Here is a 19924-nt window from a genome sequence, read left to right on the forward strand (position 1 = left end):
GACTGTGATATACAGTAATCTTTGAGGTTCAGCTGCCTAATATTGCAACTCTTTTTTATGTCAACACTGAGGAGTGAGAGAACTTCTAAATCCAATTGATTTTTTTTCAACAAATGTGAATGGCATATCTTTTTTTTTGTTATTAGATTTGAAGTTTATGTAATGTGTAAACTCTTGCAATCAGGTTTACTTTTTTTGGTTTATGATGAAAAATGTCTGTTCTTTATATAATGACATTAATAGTTTATTGAAGATCTAAAGGATGCCAAAAGAACATGTGTGTTCAAATTTAATTATTTGATGTGCAGAAATGAACAAAGAGCCAAAGTAGATAATATTACTTCGTGCAGCTGTAATAATAAACATTTAAGGACTTTATTATTTAGAAAGTCAAGCTAAAAACTTTGCAATTCTTTTCATTTTATTACATCGAATGTTTTTATTACAGTATATGCATTCATATACTCTAATACATGAATGTCATTTACACCTAATATGTGTGTGATTTAATTACTTGTAATACTACCATGGTAACTATTGCAAAGTTTACTACTGTTCCCTGATCATTACTTTTTGAATTTGCCAACTACAGGAGCTCTGTGAGTTACACATGTTCTAACTTACAGAAATTAGACTTTACACTTCAGAGCAGTTTTCAAGTTGATAATAATAAAATATTTTATGGTATACATTATTGCTGTATATATTCCATTAAATTAATTGTTGGTAGTGTTAAGGTGAATATTAAATGAAGTGCAAGTATATGCAGAGTGGTACAATATAGGTAACTACAGGATGTGAATGATTCTAACTTATGGCGAAATCAGTTTATGGAAAATTCTCAATAAAGGAATCTTGCATAATTCTGGGACCACCTGTATCTAACACCTTTAACTGGAGAATTGCAAGCAATGGTTTCTCCTCCTGTGTCCTTGAGCTTACTACTGTATTTCTTGAATGTATGTAAATTGTCAATTGCTTCTAACACATTAATTCTGGATGAACAGAAATTTGTTACAATAGGAAGACCAAGGTCATTCTGCATTTCGAGCTCCCTCCTTGGCAGTTGTCAAAAACTGAACTGGATTGTTTGCAACATTTTTCTCGCATTATTTTGTTTATACCCAGTCACATTTGCCTCATTCTCTAGTCTCTTCAGATTTTTTTCTAAACCTTTATCTGTAAGGTTTCTGTTGCTTTGGCTCAGTGCCCAATTCTCACTGCTTTGGGCCTCTTATATATTCAAAGGTGCTGTGTAGGTGTAAATTATCATTGAGATATTTGATTTGTAAAAATATTTCTTGCAAACATTTTGATTAGCAAAAATGCCATAGGAAATATGCAAGTTAAATTGAAATGCTCTGAGGCACCCAGCACATTGGGCAGCATGAGTCCAAGAAACACAATTCTCAATTGGTTTTCTGGAAGGGTTCTATAGTGGCAATAATTACAGGAAATGCTAGCAATTCTCAGCAAGTCAGGTAGCATTTGTATGAAGAGAAGTAGTTAACCTTTCAGGCTAATGGCCTCTTGTCCAACTGGAAACATGAAAGAGCAAGCACATTTTAAGTTGCAGAGAAAGGGGGAAGATTGGAGATTGTATCTGGATAAGCACAGACACCAAGAGAATCTAAATTACATAAATACTTGGTGGAATGTTTTTTTTAAATTACGTATTTATTTATTTATTAAATTTTAGAAAATTACAAAGAATAAATGTGATGATAAATAGTGAGAAAAATAATATTAACCCTCCCCCCTCCCCTTAACCCTTATCTAAAGAAAGAAAAAAAAAGAGAAAGATTGCCTGGATATCGGAGGATCCGCACATGCTCCATGGAGTTCAAAATAATTTTAATATTTATTTTTACTTTCCCCAATTACTTTATAATTTTATCTTCAAAGGACCTATGTATTTAATCCTATCTTTTGTAGGTATGGGAGCCAAATTTTCAAAAATATATCATATTCATTTCTTAGATTGTATGTAATTTTTTCAAGTGGAATACAACTATGTATTTCATTATTCCAACGATCCATAGTTAAATATAAATCCAATGCAATTTTTATAAATTTTTTCTGATACTTATTCAATTTAAGTTTCGGTATTGTCCCTTCAATGTCTCCTAATAAAAATAATACTGGACTATGTGGGAGTTGTACTTCAGTAATTTGTTCCAATAAAAGTCTTAGATTTATCCAAAATGGTTGAATTTTAAAACAAGACCAAGTAGAATGTAAAAAAGTACGAATTTCTTGATTACATCGAAAACATTGGTCAGACATATTTTAATTTAATACTTGGTGGAATGTTGACTGATTTGTCATCTCAACATGTGGTGCTTAGCCTGCTGAGTGTCTTTGGTTGTGTTCTTGTGTTGTGTATTTGTTGTGTTCTTCAATGTGAATTATTACTCTATTACACAATTTAACACTTTTAACACATAATGAACTGGGTATATTGTTCCCCTTCAGGTTGAATTAAAACGGAAATATAATGACCAGCATTCAAGAACACGTGGTCTGCTTCCTGGTAGTCAGTGGTATGAGATTCAGGCATTTCGAGCATTGAATCAAGCCCTTGGAAGGTAAGAGCTCATGTTTAAATCTCCACTTCGTTAGTATTTTGGGTGAAGAGCAAATGATTTTTGGGGAGGAGAGGTTACTTTGAAATCAAGGAGGAGGTATGGGAGCCTGAAAACCCACACTCAATGTTTTACCTGCAGCTTCTTCCCCTCTGCCATCAGATTTTGAATGGTCCATGAATACTTATTCATTATTCACCTTTTCTGGTATTCATTTATTTTGTAACTTATAGTAGTTTTATGTCTTTCACTGAACTGCTACCACAAAACAACACATTTAACAGCATATGTTAGGGATAATAAACCCGATTCTGAACTTTGTAGAACCTTGAGAATGAAGATGTAGGTCTTAATTGAGGTCTGCATAATTCTTGCAGAAATGCTTTGTGATAGGACATTCTATTGCAGATGTAAGGGGATGCAGTAAGTATTGAGGAAGTATGATATGGACAAATTTACATGCACTTGGTCCTTTCAAATTTTAAATTCAAGTTTAATTGTCAGTCAGCTGTATGTGAACACCCATGAATACAGCCAAATGCAACGGCGTTACTTTGGGGCCAAGGGGCTAAACACAGTACCAAGTGTCATGCACAGCACAAGGCGCATGTAGCACATATAAGATAGCAGTAAAATGCATTTACACAAAATATATATAGTCCAAGTCCCTGAATCCACGAATGATGCAGTCGTCTGCAGTCAAACACAATACAGTTTGTCTTCTGCCTCAAGCAGACTGGGGACAGCACCATCTCCAACATGGATACTACACATCACTGACTTCAACACCTCCCCTGAGTGTCTGCAAACATGCAATACCATGGCTTGAGATCTAGTTCTCGCTGCAACCATGACCACACAGTTCCCCTGCCTTCTGTGTCCACTGTTCACCAAAAGCCCAATAAACTGGTCTTGCAACATTCCAACGTCCAACAGGGTCATGTATTTACAAGAAAAGTGACTGAGACAATCACTCGCTGTTAGACTGCACACCTTCTTCATGTACCGCTGCCTCTCTGTTGCAGGTATCATCATGCCCTGCGTGAAGTCCACAAGCAACTGCCTGATAGGGTAGATCTGAAGTACTTTAAGCCCTTAATGTTTATCATGGTCTTGTGATCATAAAAAATATGTTGGAAAAAGAGAATAATGCCTTTGGGTGATTCTGTAAAACCTGCTGTGTCTGAGCGCACTGCCATCTTACCGGAAATAGGATTGCATGCCATGGTTACTAGTGGGAGTGGCTTTTGATTGTTCAGGGTGTGAAACTCAATATGTCTAACATTTGAATAGAGATCTTTTGAACTAACACACCAAAAAGCTAAATTTTTGGAGTTGCTGAATTACTCAGATGCTTGTGTAATATACAAATTGATTCACAAAAACTAGAATCACTATGCTGGATACTTAAATCTTCCAGTGTCAAATCCCTTCAACTACAGTGTTCATCTGATCAAATACTTTTCAATAAATCACTTTTGATTGTAAGCTCCAAAGGTGATTTTTTTTAATGGTGCTTTGCAGTGCTGTTTATTTTGATTATTGAGAGTATCCATGAAATAACGCTGTTAGCAGGCTTTCAAATCAGCTTGTTTTCCACGTTTTATGAGCTTGTGCGTTATGAAGTCATCCAATGAAATACTTATTAAAATTTTGGCACTAATAATGAATAAAAAGGACAAAATATTAATAAATTATTATTATTAAATTGAAAGTTTTAGTAAATTGGCCTTGTAAGGGCCTTTGAGAATATTTTCTTAAGTGCCTTAGCCACAAAAAGTATTCAGCTTTTATTTTAGTTAAATTTGTTACATTTCAAGCATTACTAATCATGTCTTGTAGAAATATCTATTCTGCTTTTTTATCCTCTATATATGTCTTAATGCATTTCAGCAAAGTTGTAACAGCAATAAATGCTTTGTTCTTATTGGGCAAATAGGAGCCCTTCAATAGGGAGTGACTGGTCTCACAGAAAGTGTGTTTTCCTGTGCAGAGCTTCATTGAAGCTTCTTCCATGAATCCTGTTGGAAGTACTCAGCAGATTAGATAGCACCTATGGAAGGAAATGGACAGTCAATTTTTGGGTTGAGACCCTCCGCTCCAGATGAAAGATCTCAGCCCAAAATGTTGGTTGATCATATCCATCTACAAATGTTCCCTAACACACTGAGTTCCTCCAGTAGCTTATTTTTGCCCCAGATTCCAGCATCTGCAGTCACCTGGATTTCTGTTGAACCTACCATGTAATATAGGGTTCGTTTATTATTCATCAGTTAATGATCTCATAACGCAGTTAGTTAGCAAAAGTCTTGTTCATCTTCCAAGGGCAAGTTTCAAACAATGTCACAGTAAGAAAGTTCAGGAGCCATCTGTCAAAAATGCCTTTTCAGCCATTTGTGATGGGTTAGATTAACTGTAATTATGTATATTGTTTACCAACTTACAGTTTCCTTATGTAATTAATTACCATTTTCTAGAAAGACAGTATATCTTATCTCCTGTTAGAAATATTCAATGAACCACATGGAATGTCCTTTCTACAGTTCGATTACCTTAGTCAGTGGTTCCTCAATTTCATGGATATCGCCTCTTAATCAGATCTCTAATATGCTGTTACTTTTGTTGTCCATGCCTTGTCTTCTCCACATAAAGGAGTATAAATTTTAGGTAAAGGATAGTGAATTTGTGGAATATGTTGTCACATGCAGCTGTGGAGGCCAGATCGTTGGGTATATTTAAGGCAGAGATTGATAGGTTCTTGATTGGACATGGTATCAAAGGTTACAGGGACAAGACTGGAAGCTGGAGTTGAGGAGGAGATTTAAAAAAAAGGATCAGCCATGATTGAATGGTGGAGCAGACTCGATGGGCCAGGTGGTCTAAATGTATATGGTGTAACTTCACTAAGGTTAAAGTGTTCTTTGGGGTATTTACCATCACAAATATTCACAAAATTTTTGTTTATTTTTAAAACTGAGTATGTTCTTTAGTATGGTTCATAGCTGGATTATGAAAATTGCAGAATGTAATTTTATTTACTCATACAGATGTATTCGACATAAGACTGACTGGGGAGCACTGATCCTGGTTGATGACCGATTTAGAAGTACTAACAAAAAATATATAGCAGGTAAGAGTCCATTAAGATGTCTTAATTAATTCATGTTAATATATTCATAATAGTGTAGTTTATACAGTATTCGGTCTAAAGTGGTGTGGATTTGTGACATTAAAGATTAGCAAGAAGACTGAAGGTTGACTAATATTGTTCCCTTATTCAGTAATGGCAATAGGAATAAACCAAGTGGGCATTACATCAATAGCAGGGAAATTATTGGAAGCAATTCTAAGGGACAAAATTTATTTTAACTTGGAAAGGCAGGGACTAATTAGGAGTCAGCATGGTTTTGTGCAGAAAAATATGTCTCTTAAATATGATTGTTTTTTGAGGAGACAGTCAAGAAAATTGATGAAGTCTGGGCAATAAACATGGTTTGCATGGACTTCAGCAAAGCTTTTGGCAAATTCCCACATGGTGGGTTGGGGAACAATGTTAGGGGACATGGGATCCAAGATCTGTTGACAATTGGATTCAAAATTGGCTCAGTGATAAGAGACAGAGGGCAGTGGTCAAGGGGTTTTCTTAAATGGAGGTCTGTGACAGGCATTAATGCTGGGGCCGTTGTTGTTTGTCAGATATATAAATGACTTTGATGGAATTGTGGGTGGACTGATTTGTAAGTTTGCTGATGATACAAAATTTGGTGATGTAGCAGGTAGCGCAAAAGGTTGTGAAAGCATGCAGCTGGGCACAGATCAGTTGGAAAGCTGGATGGAGCAATGACAGTTGGAATTTAATCCAGACATGTGCGGGAATGCATTTACTTATTCAGATTTATTTATCTATCACATGTACATTGAATCATACAGTGAAATGTGTTGTTTGCATTAAGAACCAACACAACCTAAAGGTGTGCTGGGGTCAGCCTGCAAATAATGGCATGCATTCCACTACTGATGTAGCATGCCCACAAAGTCAAATACTGACCGTACATATAAATAGCAGGGACTTTAGGAGTATTGATGCACAGAGGAAACAATATAACTCACTCAAAATGGCAACAAAGATGGATGTGACTTTGAAGAAGATATTCAGCATGCCTGCTTTCATAACCCTAGGCATTGATTATGAGAGTTAGGATGTCATGTTGCAGCTCAATAAAACTTTGGTTACATAGCAATTGGAGTATTGTATGCAGTTCCAGTTGCTACACTATGGAAAGAATGTGGTATCAATAGGCATAATGCAGAAAATATTTTCCAAGCCATTGGCTGGAATGGAAGCTTTACTTAGAAGGAAGGATTGGATAGGCTGCCATTATTTTCACAGGAATGTGGGAGACTGGGGAGTGAACTTAAGAAGGTTTATAAAATTAAGAGTGGTGTGGATAGTACTTTTCATAGGATGTGGGAGTCTAAAATTAGGAGACAAAGATTTAGAGTGAGAGAGAAGAAATTTAAAAGAGATAAGGGGAGCATTTTTTAAGTCAGAGTAAGTGATTGTAATGAACAAACTGCCAGTGGAAGTAGTAGAGATAGACACAATTACTGTGATTGAAAGACACTTGGATGGGCATTTAGACACAAAATGGGCCTAATGTGGGAAAATGGGACTACTGTAGAAAGACATCATGATTGGCATGGATAAGTTCGGCTGAAGGGCCTATTTTCGTGCTGTAAAAATTAGTATTATGGAAAGATGATATGAGGTCAGAGAGTTATGTGACATAATCTGAAGAGTCATGCATTGAAAGAATCTAAAAAAATAAATAAATTGACATTCATATAAAAACCTGGAGCATTGTTAATCCTTAAAACTGATGTATCAAATTTGCTCTAAAACACTGCATCAAAATTGAGAATGTCAGACTATCGCTTACTTGTCACTGGATGGTGCTATAGCTCTGTTTTGACATTTTAGTTTTGAAAATAATGTGAAACAGCTGCTTGAGATATGACTAGACCATAAAAATTTTATTTGCATCGGATTCTTAAGTAATGCTTATGTTTCTTGCCAATGCAGCAGAATTTGGCTGAAAAAAACATTATGTAAAGTGTGTTACACTAAGACTTGTGCCACATTAACCTTTTTCTCTGCCAGATAAATAGGAGCGTCTTATGAGTAGCACAACAAATCCAATGATGTTGTGTTTTAAAGGGTTAAGAAAAAATATTTATTCCTAGTGTACCCATGAGTGGCTGACTTGTAAAATTTTATAGAGCACATGAGCACCTGTAAATTTTTAGAGGGTACACTTGAGTGAAATATTTTGAGAATTCCGTGGATTTAAAATGCAGATAATGGGAATTGCTCCAAATGCAAAGACGCAGTTAAGTGGCTGACCAGTTTTCAAAATGGTTTTAACCACTTCACTTTTCTACCTGAATTTTATCCTCTCCTCTTTTTTTTAGATCCCTTGTATTATATACATTTCCGAACTTGCAATTTGGAGTCAGTAAGAGGTGGTCTCCTACTTGCTCTCCACCCCTCTTTGGGAGAAAACATAAAAATAAGCTTCTTCTCTGTTCCAAGATATGTCTTGGATTCATCTTCAAAAGGGCACTGCTGATATTTTTAAAAAATGTTTTGCTTTCAATCTCTTATCCAGTCAGTTTTTAAGGGCTGCCTGAGTCAATTGCTTATTATTCCTGAAAAATGGCCAGTTTTAATTTGCAAGTTCATATATTAAGACCTGCAGTGTTTCTGCCCCTGTTTAATTGTTTTAAGAGAGATTTTCATTCCTCCACTGAGGATTGAACTCCCAGAATGCATTCCAGTAGTACACAAACACATCCTACTTTTAGTTAAATAACTTCCATTAGTATCCAGGATTAGGAATGGAAAAATTAGTCACTGCTGTGTTTTAGATAAAAACAGAAAATGATAGATTAGGCCGCAACTGTGGAAAGAGAAACAGAGCCAACATTTCAGATTCAAGCCCCTTCACCAGAACCAGAAACGTTGAAAGGTATTAGTGTTAAATTGCAGAAATGGTGTAGTATGGGGTGAAAAATCAAGAGAGATATCTCCGAAAGGATGAGGTCTTGATTACCCAAATGATTCCATAGCTGATGAACCTGACTAATTAATAGACTTACGAAGATTGTTAGTGCACAAAGGTACATATTAAAGCAGTGAAATGCAAGTCATGGCTGCCACTGCAACCTGATGCCAAAGAGTGAATGCTGGAGGTTTCCAGCAGATCAGACGGTATCTGTGGAGGTAAACCAAGGTGCTATTCATCTACAAAATGCTGGTTGAACACAGCAGGCCAGGCAGCATCTATAGGGAGAAGCACTGTCGACGTTTTGGGCTGAGACCCTTGTCAGGATTTTATAGCCATATAGCAATTACAGCACAGAAACAGGCCATCTCGGCCCTTCTAATCCGTGCTGACGCTTACATTCACCTAGTCCCAGTGGCCCGCACTCAGCCCATAACCCTCCATTCCTTTCCTGTCCATATACCTATCCAACTTTACTTTAAATGACAATACCGAACCTGCCTCTACCAATTCTACTAGAAGCTCATTCCACACAGCTACCACTCTCTGAGTAAAGAAATTCCCCCTTGTGCTACCCTTAAACTTTTGCCCCCTAACTCTCAAATTATGTCCTCTTGTTTGAATCTCCCCTACTCTCAATGGAAAAAGCCTATCCACGTCAACTTGATCTATCCCCCTCATTATTTTAAATACCTCTATCAAGTCCCCCCTCAACCTTCTACGCTCCAAAGAATAAAGACCTAACTTGTTCAACCTTTCCCTGTAATTTAGGTGCTGAAACCCAGGTAACATTCTAGTAAATCTTCTCTGTACTCTCTCTATTTTGTTGATATCTTTCCTATAATTTGGTGACCAGAACTGTACACAATACTCCAAATTCGGCCTTACCAATGCCTTGTATAATTTTAACATCACATCCCAACTCCTATACTCAATGCTCTGATTTATAAAGGCCAGCATACCAAAAGCTTTCTTCACCACCCTATCCACATGAGATTCCACCTTCAGGGAACTATGCACCATTATTCCTGGATCACACTATTCTACTGCATTCTTCAATGCCCTACCATTTACGATGTATGTCCTATTTGGATTATTCCTACCAAAATATAGCACCTCACATTTATCGGCATTAAACTCCATCTGCCATCATTCAGCCCACTCTTCTAACTGGCCTAAATCTCTCTGCAAGCTTTGAAAACCTACTTCATTATCCACAATGCCACCTACCTTAGTATCATCTGCATACTTACTAATCCAATTTACCACCCCAAATTTTGTGTGTGTTGCTTGAATTTCCAATATCTGCAGATTTCATCGTGTTTGTTATTCATCTGTTGCACTTCAGTGAAACAGACAGGCCAGAGTGGGAGAAGAATGGAGAATTAGTGTGATAGGCAACTGGAAACTGCAGACAGAAGTGTTCTTCAAAGTGGTACATTTTCCAGTGCAAAAGACACCATATTGTGAACATAGATTACAGTACATTAGAATGGAAGAAATGCAGGTGAATAATCTCTTCAGCAAATATTGAGTTTGGGTTCCTGTTTGGTGGAAAGGAGCAAGGTAAAAGAAGCGAAAAGTGGGGCGGCGCCGTAACACAGTGGTTAGTGTAATACTAGTGCAATCACTGATCAGGATTCAATTCTTGCCGCTGCTTGTAAGGAGTTTGTACATTCTTCCCACTATCACGTGGGATTCCTCCGGGTGCTGCAGTTTCCTCCCAATTTTCAAAAACATACTGTTTAGGGTTAGTGAGTTGTGTGCATGCTGTATTGGCACCAGAAGCATGACAGCACTTGTAGGCTGCCTGGCACTATCTTCGTTAATTTGATTTGACACCAACAACGCATTTCACTGATGTACATACTGTATGACAAATAAAGCTAATCTTTAACGTTTTAAAGAACAGATGTTGCATCTCAAGCAATTGCAGTTGATGAAGTTGGAAGCGTGCACCAGGGAATTAAGAGCCATCAAAGCTTTTTTTTCCACAGATGCTGCCTGCCCTTCTGAGTAGTTCTAGCTTTTTCTGTTTATTTATTAGAATTCCAGCATCCACAGTTTTTTTTATTTTCAAGAAACTATTTTAGACTTTGTCTTGTGCAATGAGATAGGTTTAATTAATAATTTCATGCTAAGACATTCAGTAGGGAGAATGATGACAATATGATAGAACTTTATATTCCATTTAGAAGGAGCATGGTTCTTTTGGAAATTAGATTTTGAATAATAACAATGTCATATACATATATATATGAGTTTAATTGGATTGGGTAAATTGGAAAATTATATTAAAAGGTTTCATAATAGAAAAACAACAGCAAATGTTTCAAGAAATACAATATACTTCTCAATTATGAAATTATGTATGCTCCACTGAGAAATAAAACTTAAATGGGAAGAGTGGTCTCTGTAGCTAATGAAAAGTTTAATAGTGATGATATTAGATTAAATGGTTTATAATTATACCATGCAATATGGTAAACCTAATGATGTGTAGAGTTTTAGAAACCAGCAACGGATAACTAGTATCTAGTGGTTAAAGAGAAATATGGAACATGTAGGAAAACTAGCAAGTAATGTATTACTAATAACATAAATCACGTAATTATATAAAACTGAAGAGTATAACAAAAATAGATATGGATCCCTTGGAGGGAAAAGAGAAGAAATTATAATGAGAATTAAAGAAATAGCCAAGGCAGTAAACAAATCTTTTTTTTGTATAGAAACTGCATTAAACATTTCAGAAATTAGGTCTGATGAATGTGAGGAAGTTGAAGTAATTAATATTAAGTAAAGAGAAAATACCAGAAATTATGTAGATTAATATTGTCTAATTCTCTAGATCTGATAGCCTGTTTCCAGAGTTCTAAAAGTTGTGGCTGCTGAGAAACCAGGTTCATCATTGATAATCTATCAAAATTCTATAGATTCTGAAACACTTTAGAAGCAAATATAATACCAAACTACTTGGATATGGAGAGAGGAGAAATGGGTAATTAACTATAAACCAGCAGGTTTGACATCAATTGTTGGAATAGTTCAAGAAACTAATATAAAAATGTTGTTGCAGGACATTTAAGTCAAGTTAAGTCACTTTTTATTGTCATTTTGACCAGAACTGCTGGTACAGAACACAGCAAAAATGAGACAACATTTTTCAGGACCATGGTGCTACATGAAACAGTACAAAAACTACACTGAACTACATAAAAACTAACAGGAAAAAAACCTACACTAGACTACATATCTACCCAGGACTGCGTAAAGTGCACAAAACAGTGCATGCATTACAATAAGACAATAGGCACAGTAGAGGGCAGTAAGTTGGTGTCAGTCCAGGCTCTGGGTATTGAGGACCTGATAGCTTGGGGAAGAAACTGTTACATAGTCTGGTCGTGAGAGCCTGAATGCTTCAGTGCCTTTTTCCAGATGGTAGGAGGGAGAAGATTTTGTATGAGGGGTGCGTGGGGTCCTTCATAATGCTGTTTGCTTTGCATATGCAGCGTGTAGTGTAAATGTCTGTAATGGCGGGAAGAGAGACCCCAATGATCTTCTCAGCTGACCTCAACTATCCGCTGCAGGGTCTTGCAATCCAAGATGGTGCAATTTCCGAACCAGGCAGTGATGCAGCTGCTCAGGATGCTCTCAATACAACCCCTGTAGAATGTGATGTGGAAGGGGGCGCGGGAGATGGACTTTCCTCAGCCTTGGCAAAAAGTAGCGACGCTACTGGGCTTTCTTTGCTATGGAGCTGGTGTTGAGGGACCAGGTGAGATTCTCCGCCAGGTGAACACCAAGAAATTTGGTGCTCTTAAAGATCTCTACCGAGGAGCCGTCAATGTTCAGCGGAGAGTGGTCACTCTGTGCCCTCCTGAAGTCAACAACCATCTCTTTTGTTTTGTTCACATTCAGAGACAGGTTGTTGGCTCTGCACCAGTCCGTTAGCTGCTGCACCTCCTATCTGTAAGCTGACTCAGATCCACCACGGTCGTGTCATCAGCAAACTTGATGATGTGATTTGAGCTGTGTGTTGCAGCACAGTCGTGGGTCAGCAGAGTGAACAGCAGTGGACTGAGCACACAGCCCTGAGGGCCTCCCGTGCTCAGTGTGATGGTGTTGGAGGTGCTGCCTCCGATCTGGACTGACTGAGGTCTCCCAGTCAGGAAGTCTAGTATCCAGCTGCAGATTCACAAAGAGAAAATTCTATTAAATGTCTTGGAGGGTTTCAGACTATAACTAGAAAATAGATTCAGGGGAATCTGCAAATGTGATATATGCAGACTTTAAAGATACTTGATAAGGTACCACACCAAAGGTTGTTGAATGAAATAAAGGCTCTTGAAGTTTGAAGTATCAGATTAACATGAATGATAGAAATAAGTAGCTAGGAATAAAAGATGCTTATTTTTTTAAAGATTGGAAGGCTATAAATTGGTAAATCGGTTTTGTATTGTGATGTGTCTTGAGGTATAGTGGAAAACTTTGTTTTGGATGAAGGTAGAACTGTAATCAATAAACAATAGTCTACTGTAGGTATATTTACTATCCAGATGCTCCAGGTGTGACTGTAGGGCCAGGGAGATGGCACCCACTATGGACCTGTTTTGGTGGTAGGCGAGTTGCAGTATATTGAGGTTTATTGGGAGGCTAGAGTTGATCAGCCTCATGAAACATTTCATGATGGGTGATGTCAGAGCCACAAATCCTTAATTGTCTACATCCCAGGATTTTGAGGGCGACGTTAGAGATAGTCAATATTCTGATTACCATCATCTGGAAATATTCCTGTGTATAGAATGGCCTTGCTGTTTAGAAAAAGATGGAGAGAAAGCAGTGAACTTAACTAACCACAAAGTACACTGCAGATGCTTGGTCAAATCAAGACGTACAAAAAAGCTGGATGAACTCAGCAGGTCAGGCAGCATCCGCTGAAAGAAGCAGTCAACATTTCGGATCAAGACCATTCATCAGGACTAAAGGAGGGGGCAGGAGTCCTATAAAGAAGGTGGGGGGAGGGTGGAAAATCAGTCAGAGGAAAGATCAAGGGGTGGGGGAGGGGAAGCAGGGAGGGGATAGGCAGGAGAGGTGAAGAAGGAATCTAAGGGGAAAGCAGAAGTAGAAGAAGGCAGAGTCATGAGAGGTGATAGGCAGCTAGAAGAGGAGACAGAGTGAAGGTGGGATGGGGGAAAGGAGAAGGAGGGAATTACCGGAAGTTGGAGAATTCAATGTTCATACCAAGAGTCTGGAGACTACCCAGACGGTATATGAGATGTTGCCCCCACCACTAAGGACATCTTTCCCTCTCTACTCCTCTCTGCTTTTCGCAGGGATCGTTCCCTCCACGACTGCCTGGTCCACACGTCCCTCCCCACAGATCTCCCACCTGGCAGTTATCCCTGCAAGCGTAAGTGCTACATCTGTCCCTACACCTCCTCTCTTACCATCATTCAGGGCCCCAAACAGTCCTTCCAGGTGATGCAACACTTCACTTGTGAGTCTGTTGGGGTAATCTACTGCATCCGATGCTCCCGGTGCAGCCTCCTCTACATCGGCGAGACCCCACGCAGATTGGGGGATCGCTTCATCGAGCACCTACGCTCTGTCCACCGCAACAGACAGGATCTCCCGGTTGCCACTCACTTCAACTCCCTTTCACATTCCCATTCGGATATGTCCATACATGGCCTCCTCTACTGCCATGATGAGGCCAAACTTCGGTTGGAGGAGCAACATCTCATGTACCATCTGAGTAGTCACCAGCCCCTTGGTATGAACACCGAATTCTCCAACTTCTGGTAATTCCCTCCCTCTCCCTTCCCCCATCCCACCTTCACTCTGTCTCCTCTTCTAGCTGCCTATCACTTATCATGACTCTGCCTTCTTCTACTACCCATAGTTCTTTCCCCTTAGATTCCTTCTTCACCTCTCCTGCCTATCCCCTCCCTGCTTCCCCACCCTTTGATCTTTCCTCTGATTGGTTTTCCACCCTCTCCCCACCTTCTTTATAGGGCCCCTGCCCCCTCCTTCTTTAGTCCTGACGAAGGGTCTCGACCCAAAATGTTGACTGCTTCTTTCAATGGATGCTGCCCGACCTGCTGAGTTCATCCAGCTTTTTTGTACGTCTTGAGTGAACTTACCTACCTGTTAGCTAATGTCAATGGTAAGGAGGTAGCACACTGGACTACAGGTATGATTGAAACACAGAGGCCTTAGACACCCCACACCCAACTATCCTGGTGGTGAATGTAAAATCTCTGGAAAATAAAACTGAAAACCTCAGAGCAAGATTGCAGTACCAGAGGGACATCAGGGACTGTTGTGCAGTTTGCTTCACAGAAATATGGCTAACCCCGCCATCTTGGGAGCAATGCTACAGCCCAGTGGCTTCACCATTCACTGAAATAACAGGCCAGTTGAGTCATTTAAAGATAAAGGAGGTAAGTATGTTTCATGATTAACTCATTGTAGTGCACAGATGTGATGGTTCTGTCTCAGTCCTGCTTACTCAACTTAGGACATCTAGTGGTCAAGAGTCATCCATTTTTTTCTGCAAACAAAGATTTCTGCTGTCATTCGGGTAATGGTATATATTCCACCTCAGACCAACATCAGGCAGGCACTGGACAAGCTGACCACTATGATCAACAGTTACAAAACAGCGCACCTTAATGCTTCCCTATCCTTGTGGGGGATTTCAACCAGGCCAGCTTAAAAACTTCTCTGTACAACTACCAAAAACATACCACCTGTGGAACCAGAGGAGCCAAAACACTTGACCACTGTTAAATCACCATCAAGAACATTTAGCATGCCATCCCACACCCACACTTTGGAAAGTCCCATCACTTCTACTCTCAGCATGTAGGCAGGGTTTAAAGACCACAGCACCGGTGGTGAGGACTGAGAAGGTATGGTCAAGGGAGGCGGAGGAGTATAGGACTGCTTTGAGTTGATGGACCGGACAATACTCAGGGATTCATCTTAAGATCTGAATGAATATGCCACAGTTGTAAGTCACTTCATCAAGACCTGTGTGGATGTGTGTGTGTCTTCAAGAACATACTGGACATACCCAAACTAAAAGCCTTGGATGAAACAGGAGCTTTGTAGTCTGTTGAGGGCTAGATCCAGAACTGTACACAAAGTGCAGGTATGACCAATGGAAGGCTATTTTAAGAACAAAAAAAAAACAATTCCAATTGAAGTTAAAGACAAAAATAGATGCACATCAGCTCTGGCAGGGTTTGCAGGTCATTACTTCCTACAAGACGAAACCTAACTTTATGAATGGCTGAGATGCCTCATTCACAGATGAGCTAAAGAACCTTTTATGCATGCTTCGAAAGGGAGAATCAAACTCCCTTCAGCATGTGGTGACCCTGTAATCTCTGTCTTGGAGGGTGACTTCAGTACATCTTTTATAAGGGTGAACCCTTGCAAAGCCTCAGGCCCTAATGGGTTACTTGGTAGGGCACTGAAAACTAGTGCTAACCATCTGTCATGAGTTTTCAAGGAAGACTTCAAGTGCTGATGAAGGGTTTCAGCCCGAAACAACAACTGTTTACTCTTTTCCATAGATGCTGCCTGGTCTGCTGAGTTCCTCCAGCATTTTGTGAATATGACTTCAATCTCTTACTGTTGCATTTGGAAGTTTCTACTTGATTCCAAAAAGCAACATTCATACCAGTGCTCATGAAGAGCATGGTGAGCTGTCTCAACAACAGTTGCACTTACATCTACTGTGATGAAGTACTTTGAGAGGTTGGTCATGGCCAGAATCAGCTGTGAGGTTCCAATCAAAAATGTAAAGAAACTGATTACTGCCGAGTTATTTTATTATCTATAGAATATTGTGATGGTAAAAGAAAATATTGTAATATTGCTGTTGATTTTTATAATAGTGGAAGTAGATATGACAGTGTTTAAGAAGCATTTAAACAGACACATGATCAGGTAGGGAATCGGGGGTAGAGACCAGATGCAAGCTGATGTGCAATGTTTGGGTTATGATTGGAGATATCGGGGCATACTAGCCAGAGAGTGGGATGTTGCTCTTTCTTGTGTGACTGGGAGCTGGGAATTCACGGTCTTTTGCCGGGGAGAGATGAGGAGAGAAGACATGAATGGAGAGAGTTGGTAGACCTCAGACTGAGTGGAGCGAGGGTCCAAAGGTCAGTGACGATCAGAGGGGGTTGATGGTGGACGAACAGCCTTACCAGTGAGCTCCAACATTGCTCATTAGACTGCTTCATGAGAATGGACCCTTTTTCTTCTTTTGTTTTCTTTACTAATCATATAGTCGAATTAAGAATTATAAAGCTCAATCGTTTAATCACAGATTGTGTACTGTTTGTAATTTCATGGTACTGATTTGTAGCGGGTCACATCGCTCAGCATCCACCCAAATGAGATTTCTTAAGTTTGGCTGGGCCGGGCGTTTGGGGAGGGGGTGGCTGTCATTCCCTATGTTAAACCGCTAACTAAAGCGTGAGTTACATGTGATTTTATACCCATTTAGTAACTTGAACATTTTACAGCTTTATAGTTTGGTCCTGCAATAGTAATGAGATTTGCAATGAAGTAGATAAAGAATGGTGTTTAACATGAATAATTATTTTTTTAATAAACTTTTACAAGTTATTCACTCAATTTAATCTTGAGAATACTGGTTGGGCAAGCATCATTTAAAAAAATTATTGTTTTTAGTATTTTGGAAATAAATGTCAAAATACCAAAGTTGAAGAGAAAATTAATTTTGGGAGCAGACTTAAATTAAAACAGTTCACCAAAGCTAGATTCCCCCTGACCAACCTTTGTTTATACTTACCTTTTTTGACTCACTTAAAGAATTATGTCACAAAATCTATATACCATTTTCTTAATTGTTTGCTCCCTATATTAGATTTTCAACATTCCTTTAATTTTCATTTGTTTAATTATAGGACTGTCAAAATGGATCCGTCGGCAAATTCAACACCATCCAAACTTCAGCTGTGCTCTAGATTCATTGACCATGTTTTCCAATGCTCAGCAGAAAATTGTTGATGATTTACCCAAGGTCCTCAATAGAATGCCAGCTATTGCAACTGGATGTTCAAATGAAAAATTTCCAAAGCCCGCAGAGGATAAGAACAAAGATGGTCAGTCACAGATTGTCAGCCCTCAAGCCTCATTAGAAAATAATATTTTGAAGTGCACCCAACCCAAAGCCTACATAGAAAAAGAAAATAATAGTCCCAGTGCATTTCCTACATCTCCCTTCTGCAATACCAGCAAAGTGAGCATCAGAGGAAGACCAGGTTAGTAATTAATAAGTACCATTACTTTTTGTGGAAGTTTAATGGGCTTTTGTAATCTACAAAAGCAGTATAAAGGTTTTAACGTGATTAGCTTGGTTCCATATTTACTTCAACTGAGGCACAACAAAATACCTTCCCTAAGATTATATTTTCCATTTGGCAATTAACTATAGTTTGGGAGAGATAAAATTATTTCTGTATTGCTCTCCCAGAGGATAAAAGGCAAGAGCAATTCATGACAGTGTCCAATCTGAACGTCAGAAATTTGGAGAAGAGGGTACTTCAATCATGTCCACTGCCCAAGAATAAAAAGCAGGAGTGGTTCATAGCAGTATGATAGTGTTTTGATCAACAGCCAATCTGGACATCGGAAGTTTGGAGAGGAGGGACCTTCAATTGGGTCTGTTGCCCAAAGATAAAAGGCAGGAGCAGGTTGCGGCAGCATAATAGAGTTTTGACCAGCGGTCAATCCGCATTTCGGATTGATTAGTAAGAAGAAAAGCAGGGGCAAGTACAACAGCCATTGTCGCACTTGCCATAATCTGAGTGGACATTAGAGTGGTGGTCTTAAGGCTTTAGCTCTTTGAGGCTTCAGCAAAGAGAGGCTTCACTCAGAGAAAGCAAAGGAAAGAAAAGATCAAATTTTTTCTCTCTTCTTTACATCTGCTCAGCTTGGTCAGTAGAGACGTCAGGCAGGATAGTGCAGTGCTCCTCTTTGGGATCCCTGACCACAACAACTATGAAGTGCATCCAGCTGCAGCTTCTAACAACGTGTTAAGGAGTTGGAGCTGGAACTGGATGAACTCTGGATCATTTGGTAAGTTGAAGGAGTAATAGATGGGACATATAGAGAGGTAGTTACAACCAAGGTGCAGAACACAGGAAACTGGGTGACAATCAAGAAGGGGAAAAGGGTTAAGGATCCAGTACAGAGAACCCCTGTGGCCATTTCCCTCAACTGCAGGTATATCACTTTGGATACTGTTGGGGGGAATGACATAACAGAAGAAAGTCACAGTGGTCCAGTCTCTGGCACTGAGTCTGCCTCTGTGACTCAGAAGGGAAGGGGGAACAAGAGGCATGCTGTGGTGATGGGGGATTCATTAGTTAGGGGAATGGACAGAGGGTTCTGTGGGTAAGAACAAGATTCCTCAATGGTATATTGCCTCCTGGGTGCCAGGGTCCAGGATATCTTGGATCGAGTCCTCAGCATTCTTAAGTGGGAGGGTCAACAGCTGGAAGTTGTGGTCCATGTTGATACCAGTGACCTGGGTAGTAAAAGTGATGAGGTTCTGCATAGGAAGTTCAGGGTGTTAGGTCTAAGTTAAAGGGCAGGACCTCCAGGGTTGTGATCTCAGGTTTGCTGTCTGTCCCATATGCTAGTGAGGCTAAAACTAAGATTATACAGTTTAATATGTGGCTAAGGAGTTGGTGTAGGAGGGGGGGGCATAAGAATTTTGGATCATTGGGCTCTCTTCTTAGTAATGTGCTACCTGTACAGAAGGGATGGTCTGCACCTGAGCTGAAGGGAGACTAATATCCTAGCAGGAAGGTTTGTTAATGCTGCACAGTGGGGTTTAACTGGATTTGCAGGGGGATGAGAACCAGAGTGCCAGAACAATTAGTGGAAAGGTTCTGGAGCAGATGTTCGTAAGACCTCAGTCAAAGTTAGGAATCAAAAGGTTAAGCTCAGTACAACAAAATTGAAAAGGATGAATACAGGACTGAAGGCGTTGTATCTGAATGCGCACAGTTTACAGAGTAAGGTAGATGTACTTGCAGCACAGTTGCAGATTGGCAGGTATGATGCTGTAGGCACTACTGAGTCATGGCTGAAAGATTGTAGTTGGGGGCTTAATGTCCAAGGATACACATTGTATCAAAAGGATAAGCAGGAAGGCAGAGGGAGTGTTATCAAATGACTAAAAAGAGGTGACATAGGGTTGGAAGGCATTGAATTAGTGTG

The 19924-nt window shown here is 39.3% G+C and overlaps 1 protein-coding gene across 1 annotated transcript in view; it reads left to right on the top strand.

Annotated features, from left to right (window-relative positions):
• The window catches only part of brip1 (BRCA1 interacting helicase 1), a 257110-nt gene that overhangs the window by 228976 nt on the left and 8210 nt on the right, over nt 1-19924 (top strand). The window contains exons 17-19 of the mRNA XM_059973652.1: nt 2476-2588; nt 5633-5715; nt 17602-17958. Of these exons, the coding sequence (XP_059829635.1) occupies nt 2476-2588; nt 5633-5715; nt 17602-17958 (553 nt within the window). The remainder of the gene's footprint in view (nt 1-2475; nt 2589-5632; nt 5716-17601; nt 17959-19924) is intronic.

Source organism: Hypanus sabinus, chromosome 6, assembly GCF_030144855.1.
Source record: "Hypanus sabinus isolate sHypSab1 chromosome 6, sHypSab1.hap1, whole genome shotgun sequence".
Classification (NCBI taxonomy): domain Eukaryota; kingdom Metazoa; phylum Chordata; class Chondrichthyes; order Myliobatiformes; family Dasyatidae; genus Hypanus; species Hypanus sabinus.